At 40.9% G+C, this 19,966-nt stretch overlaps 1 protein-coding gene across 3 annotated transcripts; it reads right to left on the bottom strand.

The window, feature by feature from the left end:
• Nucleotides 1-2,443: 2,443 nt before the first annotated feature.
• TYRP1 (tyrosinase related protein 1) lies at nucleotides 2,444-18,327 on the bottom strand. 3 transcript variants are annotated; one of them, XM_054033026.1, is made up of 8 exons: nucleotides 18,312-18,327; nucleotides 16,509-16,973; nucleotides 13,829-14,151; nucleotides 11,342-11,546; nucleotides 10,111-10,278; nucleotides 5,230-5,409; nucleotides 3,356-3,502; nucleotides 2,444-2,764 (listed from the first exon to the last, which is right to left on the bottom strand). In XM_054033026.1, exons 2-8 carry the CDS (start codon nucleotides 16,888-16,890, stop codon nucleotides 2,559-2,561), a joined length of 1,611 nt encoding a protein of 536 aa, XP_053889001.1. In that variant the 5' UTR covers nucleotides 16,891-16,973; nucleotides 18,312-18,327; the 3' UTR covers nucleotides 2,444-2,558. The 3 variants fall into 3 exon arrangements, with proteins under 3 accessions (XP_053889001.1, XP_053889000.1, XP_053888999.1); XM_054033025.1 differs by lacking the exon at nucleotides 18,312-18,327 and adding an exon at nucleotides 17,184-17,439; XM_054033024.1 differs by lacking the exon at nucleotides 18,312-18,327 and adding an exon at nucleotides 17,308-17,439.
• Between the last annotated feature and the right edge of the window lie 1,639 nt (nucleotides 18,328-19,966).

Genomic DNA, 19,966 nt, shown 5'->3' with positions numbered 1-19,966 from the left:
TAATACAAACAAACATTTTCCCCCTGCATATGCCTTTAGAAAATAAAATGTAATTTCTATTTTTCTTGGTTCAACTCAAATTAAACAGTTGGCATTAAAGCTTTTTATTCTATGAAGTTTTCCCATGCAATGCCTGATACTACAATCAGAACAGAGAGTGATACATTTCATCCCCAGAACTTCATTCTGCTTTTAAATTGTCTTAAAATAAGGATAAGCTTCATCAATTAAATGCAACGAAAAAATCAGACTTACAAAGATCAATGTTATAACAGGAGTTACAGCAATAGTATGATTGGTACATGGAGCAGTAAGACTGGAGGATGATGTGTTTCATTCAGATGCTGCTTGTTTACTCCACAGAAAATAAGATTGATATTTCCATTATTATGTATACAGTAAAGAGGAATGAACTAATTCAGATGAAGAAAGAATAATTCTTTACTAAGTAAAGCTTCTATAACACAACATAACCATATGATGCCTATTGATACCTATTATTAACCATTCAGAATCAAGGACCAGTGAATGTTTCATTAATGATAATAGCTAGAAAATGGCACCAAGGAATAAAAACTATAGTTGGGAATCCTATAACCAGTTCTGTCCCTTATATTAGGGGCATCTCATTCACCATATTGCAGCTATGTATATGTGCAGTTCCCTAACTCAACAAGAATAACCACTGAAGTCAATGGAAACTCTCCTGATGATTTTCAAAGGTCCCAAAGGATCAGGACCCCAGGTTCTGTTCCTATGTGATATTTAACTAGCTGTAATAAACATGCAGGGCTCAAAGTCAAAACCTTTCTCACACCCTTTTTTAATTTTTTCTTCCTAAGATTATATACATCATAATATAATGTAACGAATTAGGAGCTAGGGAATCTCTCAACCTTCCTTGGACAAACCCACAGAAGGTAAAAAATTACTCTTTGATCTGTCACTTAGGTAGGTCAGAGGCCTCGTCCCATGAGGCCAGTGTTTTGCAGCCTATGGAGGGGGCACGCAACAGACTGGATATCTCAAACTCTGCAGGGAAGTCTTCACAGGCTGAGATTCATGTTAGCTGGAGTTCTGCTACTTTACTCTCCTCCATCCTGCACAGTAGAGGGGATTTTCTGGCCATTTTCCCACTGATTCCTTCCAACATTTTCAAAAAGAAATGTTAAAATGAACTGTACATATGAGCCCAAAATTTTTGTTTTAAATTGACATTTTAATAAGATTTTAAGTCAAAGTGTCAGCTTGAAAAGAAACATTTAGTTTCAAATTGGCAGCCTGAAGCTAAACATTTGAGTTCAAATGAAAATATTTTCTTTCGAAGTGTCACTTTGGAACAATCATAAAAGTAGTAAAAAAAAAAAAAAAATAGCCATTTTCCCACTGATTTTAATAAAACTACATTTCAAATGAAAAAAAATTGTTGGAAATTTTTTGACCACCTCTAATTAAAGCTCAGAGAATGATGTAATTATCTAGGCACTCCATAGATGTAAGTTAACTCAAACCACTGTTAACCAAAACTGATTTTCATCCCTTCCATCAATTTAGCAGGCGAGAATTCAAATGTTAAAATCCATTAGCATATGTAAGAATTAGCCATTAAGATAACAGACATGATTTTAATGCCTAAAGTTAAAGGGAGAGTTTCAAAGGCACAAATGGGAGTTAGGCACCTAAGCTCTCCTTCTGCGTTTGAAAATCTCTCCCTTAATGACTAAAGCAATTCTATTTTTAAGACCTGATTCTGCTACCCTTACTCCTCCTCCTAATAATACCAAGCTATGATTTCCTTTTAGTCATAGAACTCAAAGCACTTTACACAGGAAGAATCGTTATCTCCATTTTATAGTGGAGAAAATGAACCACAAAGAAGCGAAATATCATGCCTAAGTTTCAGAGTAACAGCCGTGTTAGTCTGTATCCGCATCCGAAGAAGTGGGCTGTAGTCCACGAAAGCTTATGCTCTAATAAATTTGTTAGTCTCTAAGGTGCCACAAGTACTCCTGTTCTTCATCATGCCTAAGGTTACTCAACATGTCAATGGTAGAGCTGGAAAGAGATTTCAGGTCTCCTAAGTCCTAGTTCAGGGCCATATCCATTGGACCACACTGCCTTACTCCAGTCAGCTAAGGGGGTTGACTTGTGAAGTAAGTTAGTATTCAATATGACTAAGAATGGCAGGCCCTACATTCATTCAGGTACACCTGTGAAAAGGCTTCCACACAGAATACAGGAAAGGCAAGTTGTTACTCCCAGTTACTGGTACTGGACAATTTAGAAAATCACTGCACTTATTCAGGAATATGGATAAGGGAGGCTATAAGGCGAGGGTTGGGAAATTAGTGAGGGTCTATCAAGATAAGCACTTGGTATTTCAGAGGTGATATACTGGTCCTGGAGTGTGAGGAAAGAGGAGATTGGAGTTGAAGCATATATATCAATACAATTGACACTTTTTGTGCTTTATTTTAGGGCAGATCCATTATTGGCATTTATAAAATACAGCAGAAGAAACAGATTCTGTTAGATGCAGGTAAAAAAACCCCATCTCTTCAAACCATAGACTGGCTTGGGGTTGGTATGCTATCATAATCATCTGAATACCGCTCATACTGGTCAGTGAGAAGAGGCTGATGCAATTCATCCTTGTTTTTCCTAGCGTGCACAATACATGTAGCACCAGCAAAAATAATTGCAACCAGAATCAATGCAGTCACTATTGCAATAGTTATGATCTCTGTGACCTGCAGAGCCCGGCCTAGTGGAAAGGAAGCAGGAAGACAAACAGAGAAAAAAAAGTTAAGCCTCAAGAGATACAGCTGAAAATTAGATCAAATCTCAATCTCCATCATTATTTAACAAAATGCTTAAGGTTAGGTCCACTTCAGTGTCTTTCATTATAGACTTAAGATAGGCCCGAGCTACAAAGACATTTTTTTTGCAATCTGATTTATATAGGCAGACCCATGAGCCCATGCAGAACCAACTGACCTTACTGGAATTCCACACAGGCATAAAGGTTTACTTGTGTGTGGATCAGGGCTAAAGTTTGGCTCTGGATCAGAACTTCCTCAAAGCTTGGGAATGTCCAAATTGAGATCTTTGGTTCAGGCCCATCTCTGTTTATGATTAATTGCATGCACAGGGTATAATAGTATGGTACTATAGTCCAAATATGAGTCCTTTAAAAGCCAACTTTGGACAGGTAAACAATCTTTTGAAATGATGTCAAATTAAAATTTCTGAAATTTGAACCCAATTTTGCTAAATGACCCACATACACACAGACACGCACAAAATGAAGAGAGGATGACACAATGAGAGTAAAGTGAAGCTTTTAACTACTTACTTGGCCATTGAACGTCATAACTGTATCCCAGGTTTTCTGGTGCAGTAACAAACATCTCATTATTGGTAACTGGGGGCCAGAATGGCACCATGTTATACTGCCGGTTATGTCCAATAGGGGCATTCTCCAGTGGGTATATTGAAATATCTAAATTGGAAAACAAGGTTTCATTTTAATAAATAAATAAAAATGAAAGTGATTCAAATTCTATTCAGGGCATTCTGAGAACACTTGTCTAAAAACAGGCAGAGAGGACAAAATATTTAAGGCACCCTTCCTTTATTTCACAGTGGCGCCAGAGATCAAAAAGTTACATTTGAAGAGACTGAAGAACTGCATGAAACAAAGTATTATTCAAACGTGCATTTTCAGAAGTGACTAGTGATTTTGGGTCCCAACTTTAGACATGGTCTGATTTTCAGAAGGTGGCTGCTCAGCTCTGGCTTTAAAGTCAGACCCTTTAAAATGTCTCAAGTTGGGACCCCACATCGCTAATCTCTTCTGAAAGTGTAGGCCTACATTTACGGAACTAATGATCGATCTCTTCCCGTGTACAAGAAGAGATATGAGCATATAGATGGATCTCTGGGGCCATGATCTAGTCCTTTTACTACAGTAATGAACAGTTCTGTTATGCCATTTGATGTTACTATGAACATTGAATGTCACTGTAAGATTTTGAAAGGTTAGCTGTTATAGCACAGTAACAGCACGGTCTTGTGCCGAATTTAAGTGGCTGGAGCCTTGAATTTGTCACTTGCTGCATTAGGATAGCAGTGTGTGATCTACCTAGTCGTGTTAAAAAAGGGTCAGTTGGAGTCAGTTTTTATAGTTGGAGCATTTTTTTTTTTCCTTATTAGAGATGCCATGGGAAATGCTACAAGATCTTGGGGTAAATTATGTAACCACTCTGTACCATCAAGATGTAGGATAACTTCCCTCAAAACACGTATGAAAAATTCTTTCTCCCTCCTTGGGAAGCAACACAAAAAGGGCTCTGTTGTGTGGTTGCAACAGATTCCTGTGTAAGAAGTAGTGGAAGGCTGCATTGCCCCAAGTGAAGCACAATCTCCTATTTTGTGTAGACGGGGGTGAATGCCCTCTGCACTGTCCATTAGAGTGGCACAGATTTGTCTCTTGGTTCACTGGCCCCAGTCTTGCCTACTTTATTCCTACCCCTTTCTGGCTCCTTTGCTCCCTGAAGGGAGCAGGCGCAGCGATTGAGTTATAAAGGATGTGTCTTTCTTGAACATCCATGAGACAGCAGATCACAATGTAACTCAAAATGAATAACTGGGCTGTGCACTGAGGTATTCTTTGGGCAGACAAGAAGAAATTCTCCATCCCAGGCCACAGAATGATTGTGGAACCTGAGGCTTCAGTAGATTCCATGATTCATCTGCCTGCATTCTCTGAGATACAACGTATTTGCAAAAGTTTCTTGCCTGACCTGTGCCTGACCTACCCCAGCCACATTCCTCCACACACTTAAAGGGTGGAGGCTCGATGTGGGGTAGGATTCCCTCCTTAATGAGCAGCTTTTACTAAAAAGATCCCAATGTTGTTAAATAAAATAAAAATAAATAAATAAAGATATCCTATCTCTTAGAACTGGAAGGGACCCTGAAAGGTCATTGAGTCCAGCCCCCTGCCTTCACTAGCAGGACCAAGTACTGATTTTGCCCCAGATCCCTAAGTGGCCCCCTCAAGGATTGAACTCTCAACTCTGGGTTTAGCAGGCCAATGCTGACATTTATTCCACCTTCATATCCTAACTGCAGAGGGTACTCACTGTCCACCAAGATCCAGTCGACCTATTCTGAATGGGTAGCAACTTTGCTAAGCTCGGAAAATAACAAACAAATGCATCTCACCAGGATTATGTCTCCTCAGCCATTCATCAAAAAGAGCGTCAGTAAATGTGTGCAAGAAGACAAAAATAGGGTCGTTTGGAGATAAATGAGTTTGTCCTCCTGTTCCATTCAAAAACAGATGAGCCAAATTATGAAGGCTGCGAACTGCCGGATCATACTTCCCTGAAGGATCGCTGTATCCTGTGTATACAAATAAAGAGGAACACAGTGAAAATCCTAGTGAAAAACTTGTTCCGAAGCAGCAATCTAGGTTGGATGCTATTTTCTCTGTTGCCTTGTTTTAATATAGTTGACTTGCTCCTTCTCTACCTATTGATATGTTAAATACGTGGCTGCTACACCCCGAAAGTATGTCATTTTCAGACCAAAATAATCTTTGCAAAAGAATACTGTGAGCGTGGAATGAGCTTGCTTCTGCGTGTCACGGGAGCAAAGTGGGATTTAGCACAACAGTGGCAACAATAAATCATTTGCTAGCATGCCACTGAAGCTATAGTTTTCAGTTCTAAATGGCTCTGGACATAATTGAAACCATCAATGCAGCCACTATCTGCCGACACAAGTGTGATGATGCTACCATGTATCCTAATGGGCCAGCTGTTACTTCAGCTTTCCACATGTCTTTTACACATTGACTGCCAACACACTGACTTTGGAAAACCACTTTCTGGAGTAGTGGTCTAAGATTTCCTCTAGCATCATTAGCACAGAAAAATGTGGTGTCGGAGAGTTTAAATCATCATGAAAATTCCTCCAATTTATAAATCTGGGGCAAATTTTTCAAACTTGGGTGTATAAAAATAGGTCTCCAAATCCATTAGGTACTAGATAGTGGTGGCCAGTTTTTCCAGAGATCCTGAGCAGCCACAACTCTCAATCACTTCACATGTTCACCCAGATTCCAGTGATGTATTCTTCAAGATAAACGAGGTGAGCTAGATCCTCAGCGGTTGTAAAATGGCGTAGCTTCACTGGAGTTAACGGAGCTAAAACGATTCACCCCAGCGGAGGATCTGGCCCATTATTTGGAAGTTAACTGTTTGGTAACCTATCATGGTTACTAGCCTGGTCTGGAATTAATTCTTTGGAGTTTTACAAAGAAGAAGAGTTAAGCTGAGCAGAGACTAAAGCACATGGGTCCAATTTTCAGATGTACATGCCCAAATCCTTTTTTGTATATGCAATTTAGGTGCTTCTGAATGAAAATTTCACTCTGAATTTGATTTGTAGAGTTAAGATAGAGGCCGGTTTATATGGCCCAGTTGGGGTAACAATTGATAGAGCTCTGCAAATCTGTGGATATCCATTTTATATCCGCAGATATCCACAAACATGGATGCAGGTGTGTATGCAGATATCTGAAGACCATGTTTGCAGATCGGATGTGGATACAAGTTTTGTATCTGTGCAGAGCTCTAATGATTGATCTGTTCACTTGTTTATCCTGTGCATCAGCCTCCATTTTATCCTACCATCATTTTCCGTGTCTGCACAGCACCAAGCACACAGGGGTTCTGGTCTATGACTAAGGCCTTGATGTTCTATATGTAAGGGGACTGTTGCCCCCTTACTAACATTCAGTGGGGGTGTTTTGGCTGGCTAGCTCCCAGCACTAAAAGGGGAAGGGTTGATGGCAAATCAGAAGCCTGAGACTGACAGTCCCCAGGAATAATGGGGAGAGGCCAATGCTCCAGATCAGCCTGATTGACAGGACAGGCAGGCTAATCAGAGAGTCAGGAGGCCGGATCCCGTCCTCTGTGTGAACTGGAATTGCCTGGGTGGGGCCGAGCTAAGGAGAGAGCAGGGGCCCAAGCTAAGCTGCTGGGAGCAGGGCTGCAGCCCCAAAGCCAGAGCACAGCTCAGAGATAGCAGAGCTGCAGCAACCAGAGCCGAGGGGCCAGAGAAGCGGCCCAGGGAGCTGGAGGCAGAGCAGCAGCAGCAGCCGTGCTGAGGCCGAGTGGGGCTGGAGCTGGAGCTGGGGCTGGAGCAGTCCGGAGCCGGGTGCGGTGAGCAGCTGGGGAGAGCGAGGGGGACCCTGGGCAGTGGGCCCAGCACAGGGAGACGCCTCAGCCAAGAGGCTCTGCAGGCCAGACTTGGAGGGGGGGATCATAACCCCGACCGGGCAGGAGCGATGCTGCAAAAAAGGGTCCTGCCACCTAGAGCCTGAGAGCGTTTGGCCACCACCAGAGCAAGTGTCCAACCCGCAGTGTCTCTGCAGCACAGCCAGGGCCTGAGAAGGAGGCCTGGGACCTACAAGGAACAGACTGTGAACTGCCCTGACGTTCCAGAGACACTGTTTGTGATGTTCCCTGCCACAGAGCAGGGTAATGTGTTTTCCTTTAACCTTTCCCATTTTTCCTTATTCTTTTTTAAAATTAATTGTTAATTAAACAACTTGTATTTGCTTTAAATTGTATGAAATGATCAGTGGGTCAGGGAGGTGCCCAGTGCACAGAGAGTACCCTGGAGTGGGGACACCCTAGCCCCTGTCCTGGGTGACCACAGCAGGGTTGGGGGTCGAGCCCCCCAGGAATCCTGGGCCCAGCTTTGTCGGGGTTTACGAGGACTCTGCCAGACAGGAGAGTGGAAGGGGAGTCCTCAAGGGCAGGGAGGCCTCTGGGTAAAGGAACTGGGAGCGAGGACTCAGATCCTTTCGCTAGCCCACTTCACTGGGGTAGTGCATAAGTCAGAAAAGTTCCCCACAATAGCAGGACCATTCCCCCGCTTACATAATGTAATAGTAATTTCATTTAATATTAAAAGATTTCTTCCATAGCTTTGCTGACTCAGCTACCAGAGTAAATGTATTGAGCAGATGTAACCATTGGGGTAGCCTTACTAGATGGGTGCCAACACTGCCTCATTATTCCACAGGTGAGAAGGGCCACCCTTTCACAATTGCAAGCTGGTAGCAGCAGAGCTATACTCAGGGACAGCTCTTCTGCCACACCAAGTTTATATTCAGCACACCAGTGAGTGTGGGGAGGGAAATGGGGCTTTAAGCTACTTTCCCATCTCCCTCCAGTCCTGGCCAATGGGGGCCAAAACGACTCCCAACATAATTTAGAACTGCCTATAGGCTCCTCGCCCTTTGTGGCCTCACACACATCCTAAAGGAAGGAGTGAAGAGTGAGAGTGGGTAGTGTAGAGCCAGCTACACCAGCTTTATGCCACCCAATGGGGAATCCTTGGCTGCCCCATTAGGACAGTTTTCCAGTTCTGAGACAGTACAAGTGGCTGGAGCCAGGACCAAGGATCTGGCCCTCTGTATTTACCAACCTATGATTTATGCAAGAAATGTACAGGCCACTTCCATCTATCCAAGGTGTGAAGATCATTTTAATCAAGGATCAAATTCTGAAGTCTTTACTCAGGCTGTCGATTAATTGCAGTTAACTCGCGATTAACTCAAAAAATTAATCATGATTAAAAAAATTAATCAGTTTTAATCCCACTGTTAAACAATATAATACCAATTTAAATTTATTAAATATGTTGGATATTTTTCTACATTTTAAAATATATTGATTTCAATTTCAACACAGAATACAAGGTGTACAGTGCTCACTTTATATTATTATGTTTATTAAAAATATTTACATTGTAAAAATGATAAAATAAATAGTATTTTTCAGTTCACCTCATACAAGTACTCTAGTGCAATCTCTTTATCGTGAAAGGGCAACGTACAAATGTAGATTTTTTTTTTGTTACGTAACTGAACTCAAAAACAAAACAATGCAAAACTTTAGAGCCTACAAATCCACTCAGTCCTACTTCTTGTTCAGCCAATTGCTAAGATAAACAAGTTTGTTTACATTTACGGGAGATACTGGTGCCTGCTTCTTATTTACAAGGTCACTTGAAAGTGAGAACAGGCATTTGTCTGAGTGACTGACTGAACAAGAAGTAGGACTGAGTGGACTTGTAGGCTCTAAAGTTTTACATTGTTTTATTTCTGAATGCAGTAATTCTTTTGTTCATAATTCTACATTTCTAAGTTCAACTTTCCTGATAGAGATTGTATTACACTACTTGTTTGAGGTGAATTGAAAAATATTATTTCTTTTGTTTTTTATAACAGAAATATTCGTAATCAAAAATATAAAGTGAGCACTGTACACTGTGTTCTGTGTTGTAATTGAATATTTTGCATTTGACATGTAGAAAACACCCCAAAATATTTAAATAAATGGTATTTTATTATTGTTTAACAGTGTGATTAATCATGTGATTAATTGCAATTCATTTTTTAAATTGCGTGATTAATCATGATTAATTTTTTTCATCATTTGACAACCCTAGTACTTACTCAGGTCTCACTCTACCCTAATTTCCACCCAGGCCCACTGGGAACTCTGGGAGTTTTCTGGGGCAAAATGCCTCCTGGAGTTTCCAAGGAGTATAGCAACTGTGTCAACCTTGAAGAGGGGGTAGTGTCCATTTTCTTCCATGCCTGGCCAACTCTACTGGCTATTAAAATCAGGGGGAAAGGTCATGACCCTGGATCCTCCCACCGATTGACCAATTTATATCACAACAGCCAGCACCATCAGCAGCACTGGCTCCACAAAGCTTTTGTGTCTCCTGAGTGCAGGGACTCTCTTTGTATCTGTGCAGGGGCTCAAAGGAAAGGTGAGGCTCCCTTGCACATACATATGGGTGCCAGACAGAGTCTGGTATTCTTCAGGGATCAGCCATAAATTTGTGACAGTTATTCACTACACTAAGCTAACAAAAGTAAAACAATTTAAATGGCCAGTGTCCCATCCCAGAGCCAATACTTCTATTCACTACTGCAGGGAAAACTGGTGAGTGTGATGGGCTAGTCCCCTCACCCATTTTGTTTTGGTTCCGGGCACTTTTAGTTGTGATACTTGCCTTCTACTGTATTACGGAAACTGTCTGTTGAATTGGAATAGAAAGGAGGAGTATCAAACAAACCAACTTCTAAACAAAGAGCAACATCCTGTGGTTCTGGGAGACGCTGAACCATTGGCCTGGCAACATTTCCAGCAGGATTCCTTCGAATTGGACCACCTTCTGTGCCTGGGGGTTTGGGAGAAGAAAGAAAGGCATGATAAAGCATGAAGCAACATTCTGGCAGAACAGTGGGCCAGATCTTTGGGATGGGCTAAACTTGACTTGATTCAGGATCCAATTTGGGGAGACGGCAAAGACTATTCAAAGCCACCGATGTGCCCCCTGGTCCTGTGGGAGGTCGAGGGCCGGTGTATGTTAGAGCATTCAGTGTTGCTCTCACCTATACACGCTGCAATGGCTCTTTAGGGCTGGGGATAGTTGGAGTGTAACACATTCCATTCACACTCCTGAAATCCCCCTTACTTCCTCAGGTCTGGGAGCAGGTGGTTAGGAATCTTCAGCAGCCTAATAAGTAGATTTCTGATTCCTTTGAACAAAGGGGCTGGGCCAGGAGTCAATGATCTTGCTCAGTGTGCTTGTAAACCACTCAGGGTGGTGCTCTGTCCCCCTCGAGTGGTGGCTGGGCCACAGAGAGAAGTTGATGAGCGGGCTGCAGTCTTGGCTAAGCAAATGCCTTTTTTTTAAATGTCAGGCAGTAGAGGTTCATGTATTAAGACCAAGAGATCTGAGGTTCAGTCCCTGCCACTGGCTACCCACACTTGGGTACAGTGTTATGTGTTCTCCCCTTTCAATGTAGGTGTTATGAACGTGGTTGTCCGTGTGAATTGGAAGATATCCAAAGCTAAGGAATAACTAGATGGACGCTACCACATTCAGGCGCCAAAGGTAACAAAATGCATATAACAGTATTAATTGTTCTTCCAGGAATGATATACTTGTGGCTAACACATGAGAAAGGGAGTAAGAGGACTAGGTTCAGAATGAATTCTTCTGTTTCCCCAAGTTTCCAGAGCAGCTGCTTAACCCCTCTGTGCCTCAGTTTGCTCATCTGTGAAATTGGGAGACAAACCCTTTCCTACTTCAGAGGGGTGTTGAGAGACTTAATTCATTAATGTTTGTAAAACTCTCTGCAATCCTCTGATGGAAAGTGCATTTGAAAAGCAAAGGATTGTGATTATTTACTATTATAGGACTGTTTGCTCAAAAAACTGGCAGCAGACAAACTTACTGTTACAAATGGTTCCCAAGGTATCATAGTCTTCTAGGTTTTCACAGAGCACACGCCACTGGGAGAAAATGGAGTTCTGACTTATAAGAGAGACATCAAAATTGCTTCGAGCGCCCATCAAGTCATCTGTGCAAATATCACAGGTGTTTCCACCAGTAGCAAAATTCCAATAGGGAAGTGCAAAAGAGGGATCCTGTAGCATCTCCTAACCACGGGAACACTATGTTAATATGGGCCTTCACTGGAACAATGTAATATCCATAATGAGAGGGATTTTCCAAAGTGATTTAAGAGCACTGGCACCACTGAATCTCAATGAGACTTGTTATCCAAACTGATATAGATGCTTTGGAGAATCCCATCCTACATATCCCCATTAGCAAAATCAAAGTGCTACGTTTGATCAACTTAAAAAAAAAAAAAACAACCCAACCCAACCCAGCACTCGTGTCCAAAAAATGTTTACCTGCTATTATTACAGGTAACCCCTAGGATTACCATAACTGAAAGAGAATAAAGAAAAACATTTTCCCTTAATTTCTCAGTTTATTATCTTTGGGCCTTTGATAGCACTCAGAGTCAAATTGTTGTACTGAGTCACTGAATTTTCTCATTAATAGCACTGCATATGTTATCTAATTTGATCCGTAACCTGATGCTTTCCTGAAGTATTTTAGAAAGCAGCCAGATTATCTGTACTAAGAACCATAAGACATTACTGCTATCCTATTTTTTTCCAAATAATTCTATTTTAATATTAAATATATTTAAGGATAATCAAACTTGATAGCACTGGCTTTTGACAAGCAAAGCAAACATATAAGCAAGTTGCCTTCAGTGAACTACAGGACTAAAGAGTAGTGGGAAAGACGATAAGAGGTTTGCTCTTTAAATGTTTGCGATTCAGTTCCATTTCTGATTAGAGATGGGCAATTGTGAAATTCACTAGGACACAATTACCATCAAATTAACTTCACTAATAACCTACTTTACTAACCTATATTAGATTAGTTTATTAACTCATTAAGGACTAGGATTTTTCAAGGATTCCATATGCAGGAATCTTACTGACTTCAGGGGAATTTCTGGTTTCAAAGTGGGTTTAGCCTTTCTGGGGGCTCAATTTATCTTAATTTATTCTTTCTTCCCCTTTACCTTTATTTTTTAAAAATAGGGGGTCTTTACTGATGAGATGTTCTATTCCACTTCAGGTAGGAATTGCCAGTAGTCAGTCATTACCTGACTAATAATGATCTCCAAGTTAGTCATTAATGTTTAGTTTGTGGAGTGATAGTTAAATTACTTCAAACATCTGTCTATTTTGGCAACATTTCCCTCATTTATCACATGTACTATAAATCCGTTCTTACTGATACATAACACATAGGATTTGGGGATTGGAATGTACACAAGGAATGTTGAAGCTTTTAGTCTATTTCCTCCTGTCCTTCCATTCTGATGAACCCAAGAACATTATGTGAGGGCTTCAGAGATCTGCAATCAACTACACAAGACAGAATTATCTACAGCTAGTCAACCAAATATTTTGCTAGAAATCAAAGACAAAATGTAAAGCACATACTGCCATATGCGTTCATTTAATCATCTGTGAACCGCTCACAGAAAACTCAATTTGATTATTTCCCACCCTGGATTTTAAGAAATTATGTTTTTCTCATATGTGTATTTTTTCACTCAGGAATTTTAATAAGACAGGCAATCATAAATTAAAAACGTGAAGAGAACTGGGGGTTAGACATCTACATACTCCCTATATTCTTAATGTGATTCTGGATATCTAGGTGCTCATATTCTTTCCATGGACAAACAGTGAACCATGGATTTTCTTCCTCATATTGAAACATTTTGCAAATTAAGCAGCGGGGAACTGAGTCACTGGGATGAGCAATTGTCCATAAACAGATCTTTCTCTCTCTTATGAAGTGGTCCACAGAATGAGGAAGATGGAGAACCACTGATATATATAATAGGATCTCCTGATTTGCTCTTTTCTCTAGATGTTTGAGCTAATCACAAGCCTAGGAGTTGATTCTGATCTCACACTGCAAATCCATTGATTTTGTTGGAATTATTCCTGCTTTTGACTAGTGTGAGTCAAGAATCAGCCCCAACGATTTAGAAGCATCATTAACAATTGCCTTTATTGCATAAATTACAGAATTTAAAAGGAAATGTATAGGGAATACTGCTGTTTTTTAAAGGAAGCTTTGAGACAAATTTTATAGTTTTTAGACTGCTATATTTGAAATAGTGTTTCTACTTTTTATATGCTCCTAGCAACCTAAAACCCATCAAATGATGTTAATATGTCTGATAATACTGGAATTGAAATTGAGTAATGGAAATCAGCTAGAAAGATCTGCAATGCATCTCTCTGCATTGGAATATGGGGGAAGACAGTCTGCTCTTTAACTGGACAGCATGGAACATGAACAAAAGCAATTTCAATATTAAGGCAAACTTCACCTGCATGTCTCTCTCCAGTTGCAGTAGATGATACCTATGCCAAGTGAGAAAGGCTGGTCCTTCATGAGAGAAATCCACTCCTCCAAAACTTTGCTGCCCTGCACCAAGGAAAGTCTTTCTGACAGAGTAATAATGGGACCATACAAAGTAGTTATAAATGGACACATTTTCAAATTGTGGTGTGTTGCCATCAGGTCCCAATATCTCCTCATGTCTCCTGGTGGCTATGACAATATCAGGATGTATTGTAGCCTTGGCTTGGTGTAAGGCATTGACAAAATCATTCCTTTCCTTCGCACTCAGGTCCAGAAGGTTCCTCCTAACTTTAAAGATTAAACAGAAATCTGTTATAAAGGTAGTGAATACCCACATCTCATTTCACAAGGTCAGATTCTATTGTCCTTACTCACTATAAGTAATACCTTTTTCCTCAGGCAGCCTGGTTGTTTTAATTGGGGTCACTTTGGAGGTAAGGTGGTACTCAACATGAGAAAGGGCAGGAGAATCTGACCCATGACTAGGATGAATGCATATGGTGGAAAAAAGATTGAGTTAATGCTTTTGGAAGAGTTATCACATACTTACTTTTTATTAAAAAGAACAGGAGTACTTGTGGCACCTTAGAGACTAACAAGTACTCCTGTTCTTTTTGCGGATACAGACTAACACGGCTGCTACTCTGAAACCTGTCATTACTTTTTATTAATTATTATTATTATTATTGTTTGTTTGTTTTTAGAGTTGATAACAGCTAGATATTTAAGGGTGAGTTCTTTGTCAGACACACTTCAAAGGTAAATCCAGTACACATAATTTTTCATGGTATTGCTTTAACATGAATAAGAGAGTGCTATATACCAGCCTTTACATTATAAAGTTTTGCCTCCTCATATTCTATTATAACATTTTAAAAAGCCCATCACTTTGGTTGAACCTTTGCCGCAAAATGCAGGAGCTTGAGAAGCAAAAACCTGGATTATATCTCTGCTGAGAAGAATTTCACTGGTGGAAAGAGGTCAAGTTACCTCTTGAGTCACAGATAAAAGTTCCTCTGATTTCCAGAAACAGCCACCCATTTTAGTTATCACAACTATCCTGAATTCTAAAACAACTACATTTCTATACACAGTCAGTGGTGGACACAGTGGATGAAATCCTGCCCCCACTGAAGTCAATGAGAGTTTTCTCTTAGTCTTCAGTGGACTTCTCCCAGTAACTTCATATCCAGAAAAGTGGGATTTTGATTCTTGTGAGTTTAACTAAAACCCTAAACACTGTCACACATACTAATATATATATACACACACCTCTACCCCGATAATAACGCAACCCGATATAACATGAATTTAGATTTAATGCGGTAAAGCAGCGCTCCGGGGGGGCGGGGCTGCGCGCTCCGGTGGATCAAAGCAAGTTCGATATAAGGCGGTTTCACCTATAACGCGGTAAGATTTTTTGGCTCCCGAGGATAGCGTTATATCGGGGTAGAGGCGTATCTATCTATCTATATATAAATACCACACATACTAACACAAAGATACCAGAAATATACTCTTTAGAAATGTTTAGACGTGGTACTGTATTTAGTTACATGCACTACATTATTTGTATTTCAAAATGTTTGCTCCAACAAACTATAATAGATATTTTGGAGCCAACAAAAATATATAATTCAAAATATATTATTGTATCAACCCATAGTTTAAAATTATTTGTGGTATCAATTACGGATGTGCAAACTAACTAATAACTGTTTTTAAACTGATCTTACAGCAGTTAATTTTACAATTCTATAAACTCATGTTTATTTCATGAGGTCTGTGTAGGCCTGTTAAAAGTTTCTTTTTCTATTTCTTGTCACTTTCAGTAGTTGGTAAAGGGCCAGAGCCAGATCAGCTAGTATAAGTTGATGTAACTCCATTGTCTTCAGCAAGCCCTGATTAATGAGCATTTTGTTTTCAGGTTGCCTGTTCAGGCATAGAGTTTGAATAAGATTTTTGGGTCTCTTGTCTTTTAGTTAAGCTTGTTCTCAGGAATTTAATTGTAAACATTTTCAATTTGTAATCCTTATTTTAACCTTTGTTTTGGAGTGTACAGAGTATTTAACATTACTTTTATGGTGAAAATAAAGTCAGTTGCTTTTTTTGCAATAGCCGCTGCTTACTTATATTACAGATCTATCACATCTCACCCACTCTAGATAGAGTCATTCATGGTGTCTAGGTAGCAACTCTTGTTTATGGTCACTCACACATATATTTTTAGAGAATCCAGCAATTTAAACATTAAAAAAAATCCAATGACTAATGATTTTTAAACCTTAAAAGTATGTACATAGTTTAGAAAGTTAAATAAGAGAAAATATTACTGAATTCTCTCTCCATTCTTACTCACTTATACATTTCAAACTACCTGTTACTATCAATATATTTAGGGCCTGATTTTCAGAAGTGCTGAGCACCTGCTTCTTCCATTGGGATTTATGGGTATTCAGCACTTCTGACAATCCAAGGCATTATTGGCTGAATTGACAACCCAGCTTAACAGTCCTGTTGCAATATAGATTTCTAAATTGGGTGTCAGGGATAGTTTACTATTTAAAGGCGATAGGAAGCCAAATACACTTTACACTTAGCACTGGTGGCCAGCAGAGTCTCTTCTCTATTTTTGATACCCTTACCTGTGCGGATCTGCTGGTTACAGGCAGCTCCACTCCAGCCAGGTCGGCAGGACCCACAGTCATAGCCAGAGAAGTTACCATTGCAGCTGCAGGTTCGGTTGAAGAAGCGTAAGGGCCACTGTTCGCGGTCATCTTGGCCATCATGCATGTACTGTGGGCCATGGGGCCGTGAGTCTGCTATCACTGGTACACACTGACCCCTTCCTGAAGATGAACCACAGCGATCAGTACCAGGCCCGAACACCGGAGAAAAATCCGGACAACACTCGCCACTTCTCAAGGCATCAACCGTAGCACATTGGCGGGGGAACTGAGCTCTTGCTTGGCTGAGCAGGGTAAGGAGCAGTGGCAAGAAGAAGCACAACAGCATGGAATGCTGCATAATAATAATCCAGGAGAGGTGGCAAGAAGAAGCCAGCAGCCAGCACACTCTGTTCTCTTCTGTCTTGTGAAGCGCAAGTGACACTGAAGGAAAGAGAGAGAGGGAGGAGATAAAGTGATACAAAACTCCACACTATCCCCTCAGCCTCAGATCCTCCACTCACAGACTTGAAAGTGCTTCCCAAACCCTAATTCTCATTGCACTTCTTCCAGACAGATATTCTTTCACTATCACTAAATAATGCTAAGGATTAGCATCTTCAATCCAAGCATTTCTAGTGGTCTTTGACTTACCTCCACCTTTTCTGAATTAAACTGATCTATCTCTCTTGTTCTGCATTTAGTATTTCCCTGCTCTTACTGTCTGCTCCATTGAAAAGTCTGCAATTAATAAGCTATCAAACCAACCGCCTTGTACCTTTTTGCTGTCTCTCTGAGCACCTCTTTTCTGAGCTCCTGTTTTGTCTTAATGTGTTCTACAGTTGCTCCTACCCTGAACTAAACTGTTTCTGTCTGCTTGTTAATCCTGGCTCTGCCAACAGAACTTGGCTTGGCCTGTCCCACTCTCTCATTCTAATCTGTTTCTACTTCAATGAGTTTCCTCAGGCTTTAAGTATTTCAACAGCATATGATTTCTTTCACGCTGATCTCCTTGTGATTTTACATGTTTTAGCAAAGGTCAGAGGCAAGTAATTGAAATCAAAACAGAGCAACAGTAGAGGCTTTTATTTTTAAGGAAGGTTCTTTGAAAACAGACTATTCTTTAGACAAAGAAAACGGAGAAAGTTTATGTGTAATGGTATTCCTTTAAATGCTAAGAATGACATTTTAAAGGGCAGGCCACAACAAAGGACACAGCTGTTACTTACACAGCAAAAGGCTATAATTTCACACAAGCAAATAGTCCATGTTCAGCTAATCATTAACCTGCTGAGCCAGCATGGTCCCACTGTAAGGAAGAAAGAGCCACTTTTTCTAGGGTAATACTCCCCTTCCTGTGAAATCCCATCATTGCCACTCAATGCAGCACCATGGTCTCATCCTCAGGTTAGGTTCAGTCAAGTAGCAAGAAGTGACCCATAACTCAACCTAGCATGTCTCTGATTGTTGATGGATAGAGAACTCTCATAGCTCAATTTTATGGAATTTTGAGTAATCAGTCACAACGTATCTCATCTGTTGAAAATAAGCTATATGCTAAAGTTGCTTCAAGATCACTCCTGCCAGCATGGGACATATCCTGAGATCCTTCTATAAATTTCCCATTGACCAAAACTGACTTTACTCAGTCACCCACTCTCTCCTGAACCCCCTCCTCACCCCATCCCTGTTGTCAGGAAGAGGGGAAGTTCTGACAGGAAAAGTGGCAAATGGCATCAAGATAGCATGTAATATTTTTTGGGAAACATTTCAAAGGCATACCTGGTATATTGCAGAAATTGCTTCCCTATCCTTCCTTCCCTCCTGTGCATATGCAAGTCTCAAGATGACAGCTCATTTACTGAAATTATTTTTCCTCCTACTACTAGGTAAATGTCAATAATCCCAATGTGCCTTACAACCTATGAGTCATATGACCCAGTTAAGACCCATGAACTCTGACTCAACTAACTGTGACCCTCAAGTGCTCCTCTGAATTCTGCCATTTGCAGCAGACCAGGGCCAATTAGTTGTTGGGTGCTAATATTAGAAGGGCTTCCGTTATGTTCTCTCCTTTTTCACCTTGTCCACTCCCTGTCTTCTCCCTTCTAATCTAGCTGCTATTTTTTTTTTGCAGTCAATCCTGCAACTCTAACTCCTGAAATCCTAAATCTTGCTTCCCAAAAAGGGTGCACAGAAGTACTACTTTAGGCATTTTGGCTGAAAGTGTCTTCCCCCTATGCTGGCAGGCACAAGGCAGAGCTTTTCTACAGCCCCTCCACATGTGGATTTTGGTCAGTGGATTTATGTCCATTTCATGCTCCCAAATCTCCCCCCTGTGGACCTGATACAGAGATTGTAGCAGAGCTGCATTCTGTGGCACACCCAAAACACACACAAAAAGAACAGGAGTATTTGTGGCACCTTAGAGACTAACAAATTTATTTGAGCATAAGCTTTCGTGGGCTACAGCCCACTTCATTGGATGCATAATGGAACATATACTGAGGAGTGTGACAGACCCAGACCAGTAGGGTACAGGAGTCTGGTAGAGAGCAAATGTACTGGTCACCGAATAAGTAGTTTTCTGTTCCCTGATTGACCAGAGCAGGGGCTGTACTAGAGTAATCAGGAACCTGCTAGAACCAGTTAAGACAGGCAGGCTAATTAGGATACCTGGAGCCAATTAAGAAGCTGCTAGAATCAATTAAGGCAGGCTAATCAGGGCACCTGGGTTTTAAAAAGGAGCTCACTTCAGTTTGTTGTGTGAGTAGTTGGAAGCAAGAGGTGCAAGGAGCTGAGAGGGTGTGCTGCTGGAGGACTGAGGAGCACAAGCATTATCAGACACCAGGAGGAAGGTCCTGTGGTGAGAATAAGGAAAGTGATTGGAGTAGGCCATGGGGAAGTAGCCCAGGGAGTTGTAGTTGTCATGTAACTGTTACAGGAGGCATTATAGACAGCTGCAGTCCACAGGGCCCTGGGCTGGAACCTGGAGTAGCGGGTGGGCCTGGGTTCCTCCCAATTGACCTGGACTGTGGGCCCTTCCAGAGGGGAAGGTCTCTGGGCTGTTCCCCAACCCACATGGTGAATCTCTGAGGCAAGAAAATCTGCCAATAAGCACAGGACCCACCAAGATAGAGGAGGAACTTTGTCACAGGAGATATATATGTGTGTGTGTGTGTGTGTGTATACACACACACACATACAGAGAGCATGAAAAGGTGAAAGTTGTCTTACCAACTCTGAGAGGCCAATTAAGTAAGAGAAAATTGGCCTCTCAGAGTTGGTGTATATATATGTCCTCAATATATATTCACTTCTATGCATCTGAAGAAGTGGGCTGTAGCCCACGAAAGCTTATGCTCAAATCAATTTGTTAGTCTCTAAGGTGCCACAAGTACTCCTATTCTTTTTGTGGATCCAGACTAACACAGCTG

This window comes from Malaclemys terrapin, chromosome 6 (genome assembly GCF_027887155.1).
Source record: "Malaclemys terrapin pileata isolate rMalTer1 chromosome 6, rMalTer1.hap1, whole genome shotgun sequence".
In the NCBI taxonomy this organism is placed as follows: Eukaryota; Metazoa; Chordata; order Testudines; family Emydidae; genus Malaclemys; species Malaclemys terrapin.
Note: the sequence above shows the minus strand (reverse complement) of the source record. Positions and strands in the feature narration are given on the sequence as shown.

What these genes read in the sequence shown, in the direction of transcription:
- TYRP1 (XM_054033026.1), bottom strand. Translation starts at nt 16,890, where the DNA reads ATGCAGCATTCCATGCTGTTGTGCTTCTTCTTGCCACTGCTCCTTACC. An exon ending in TAACCAGCAGATCCGCACAG is followed by an intron (nt 14,152 to 16,508) that starts GTAAGGGTATCA and finishes TAATCTTTAAAG; the next exon opens with TTAGGAGGAACCTTCTGGAC. An exon ending in TTTCCGTAATACAGTAGAAG is followed by an intron (nt 5,410 to 10,110) that starts GCAAGTATCACA and finishes TTGTATACACAG; the next exon opens with GATACAGCGATCCTTCAGGG.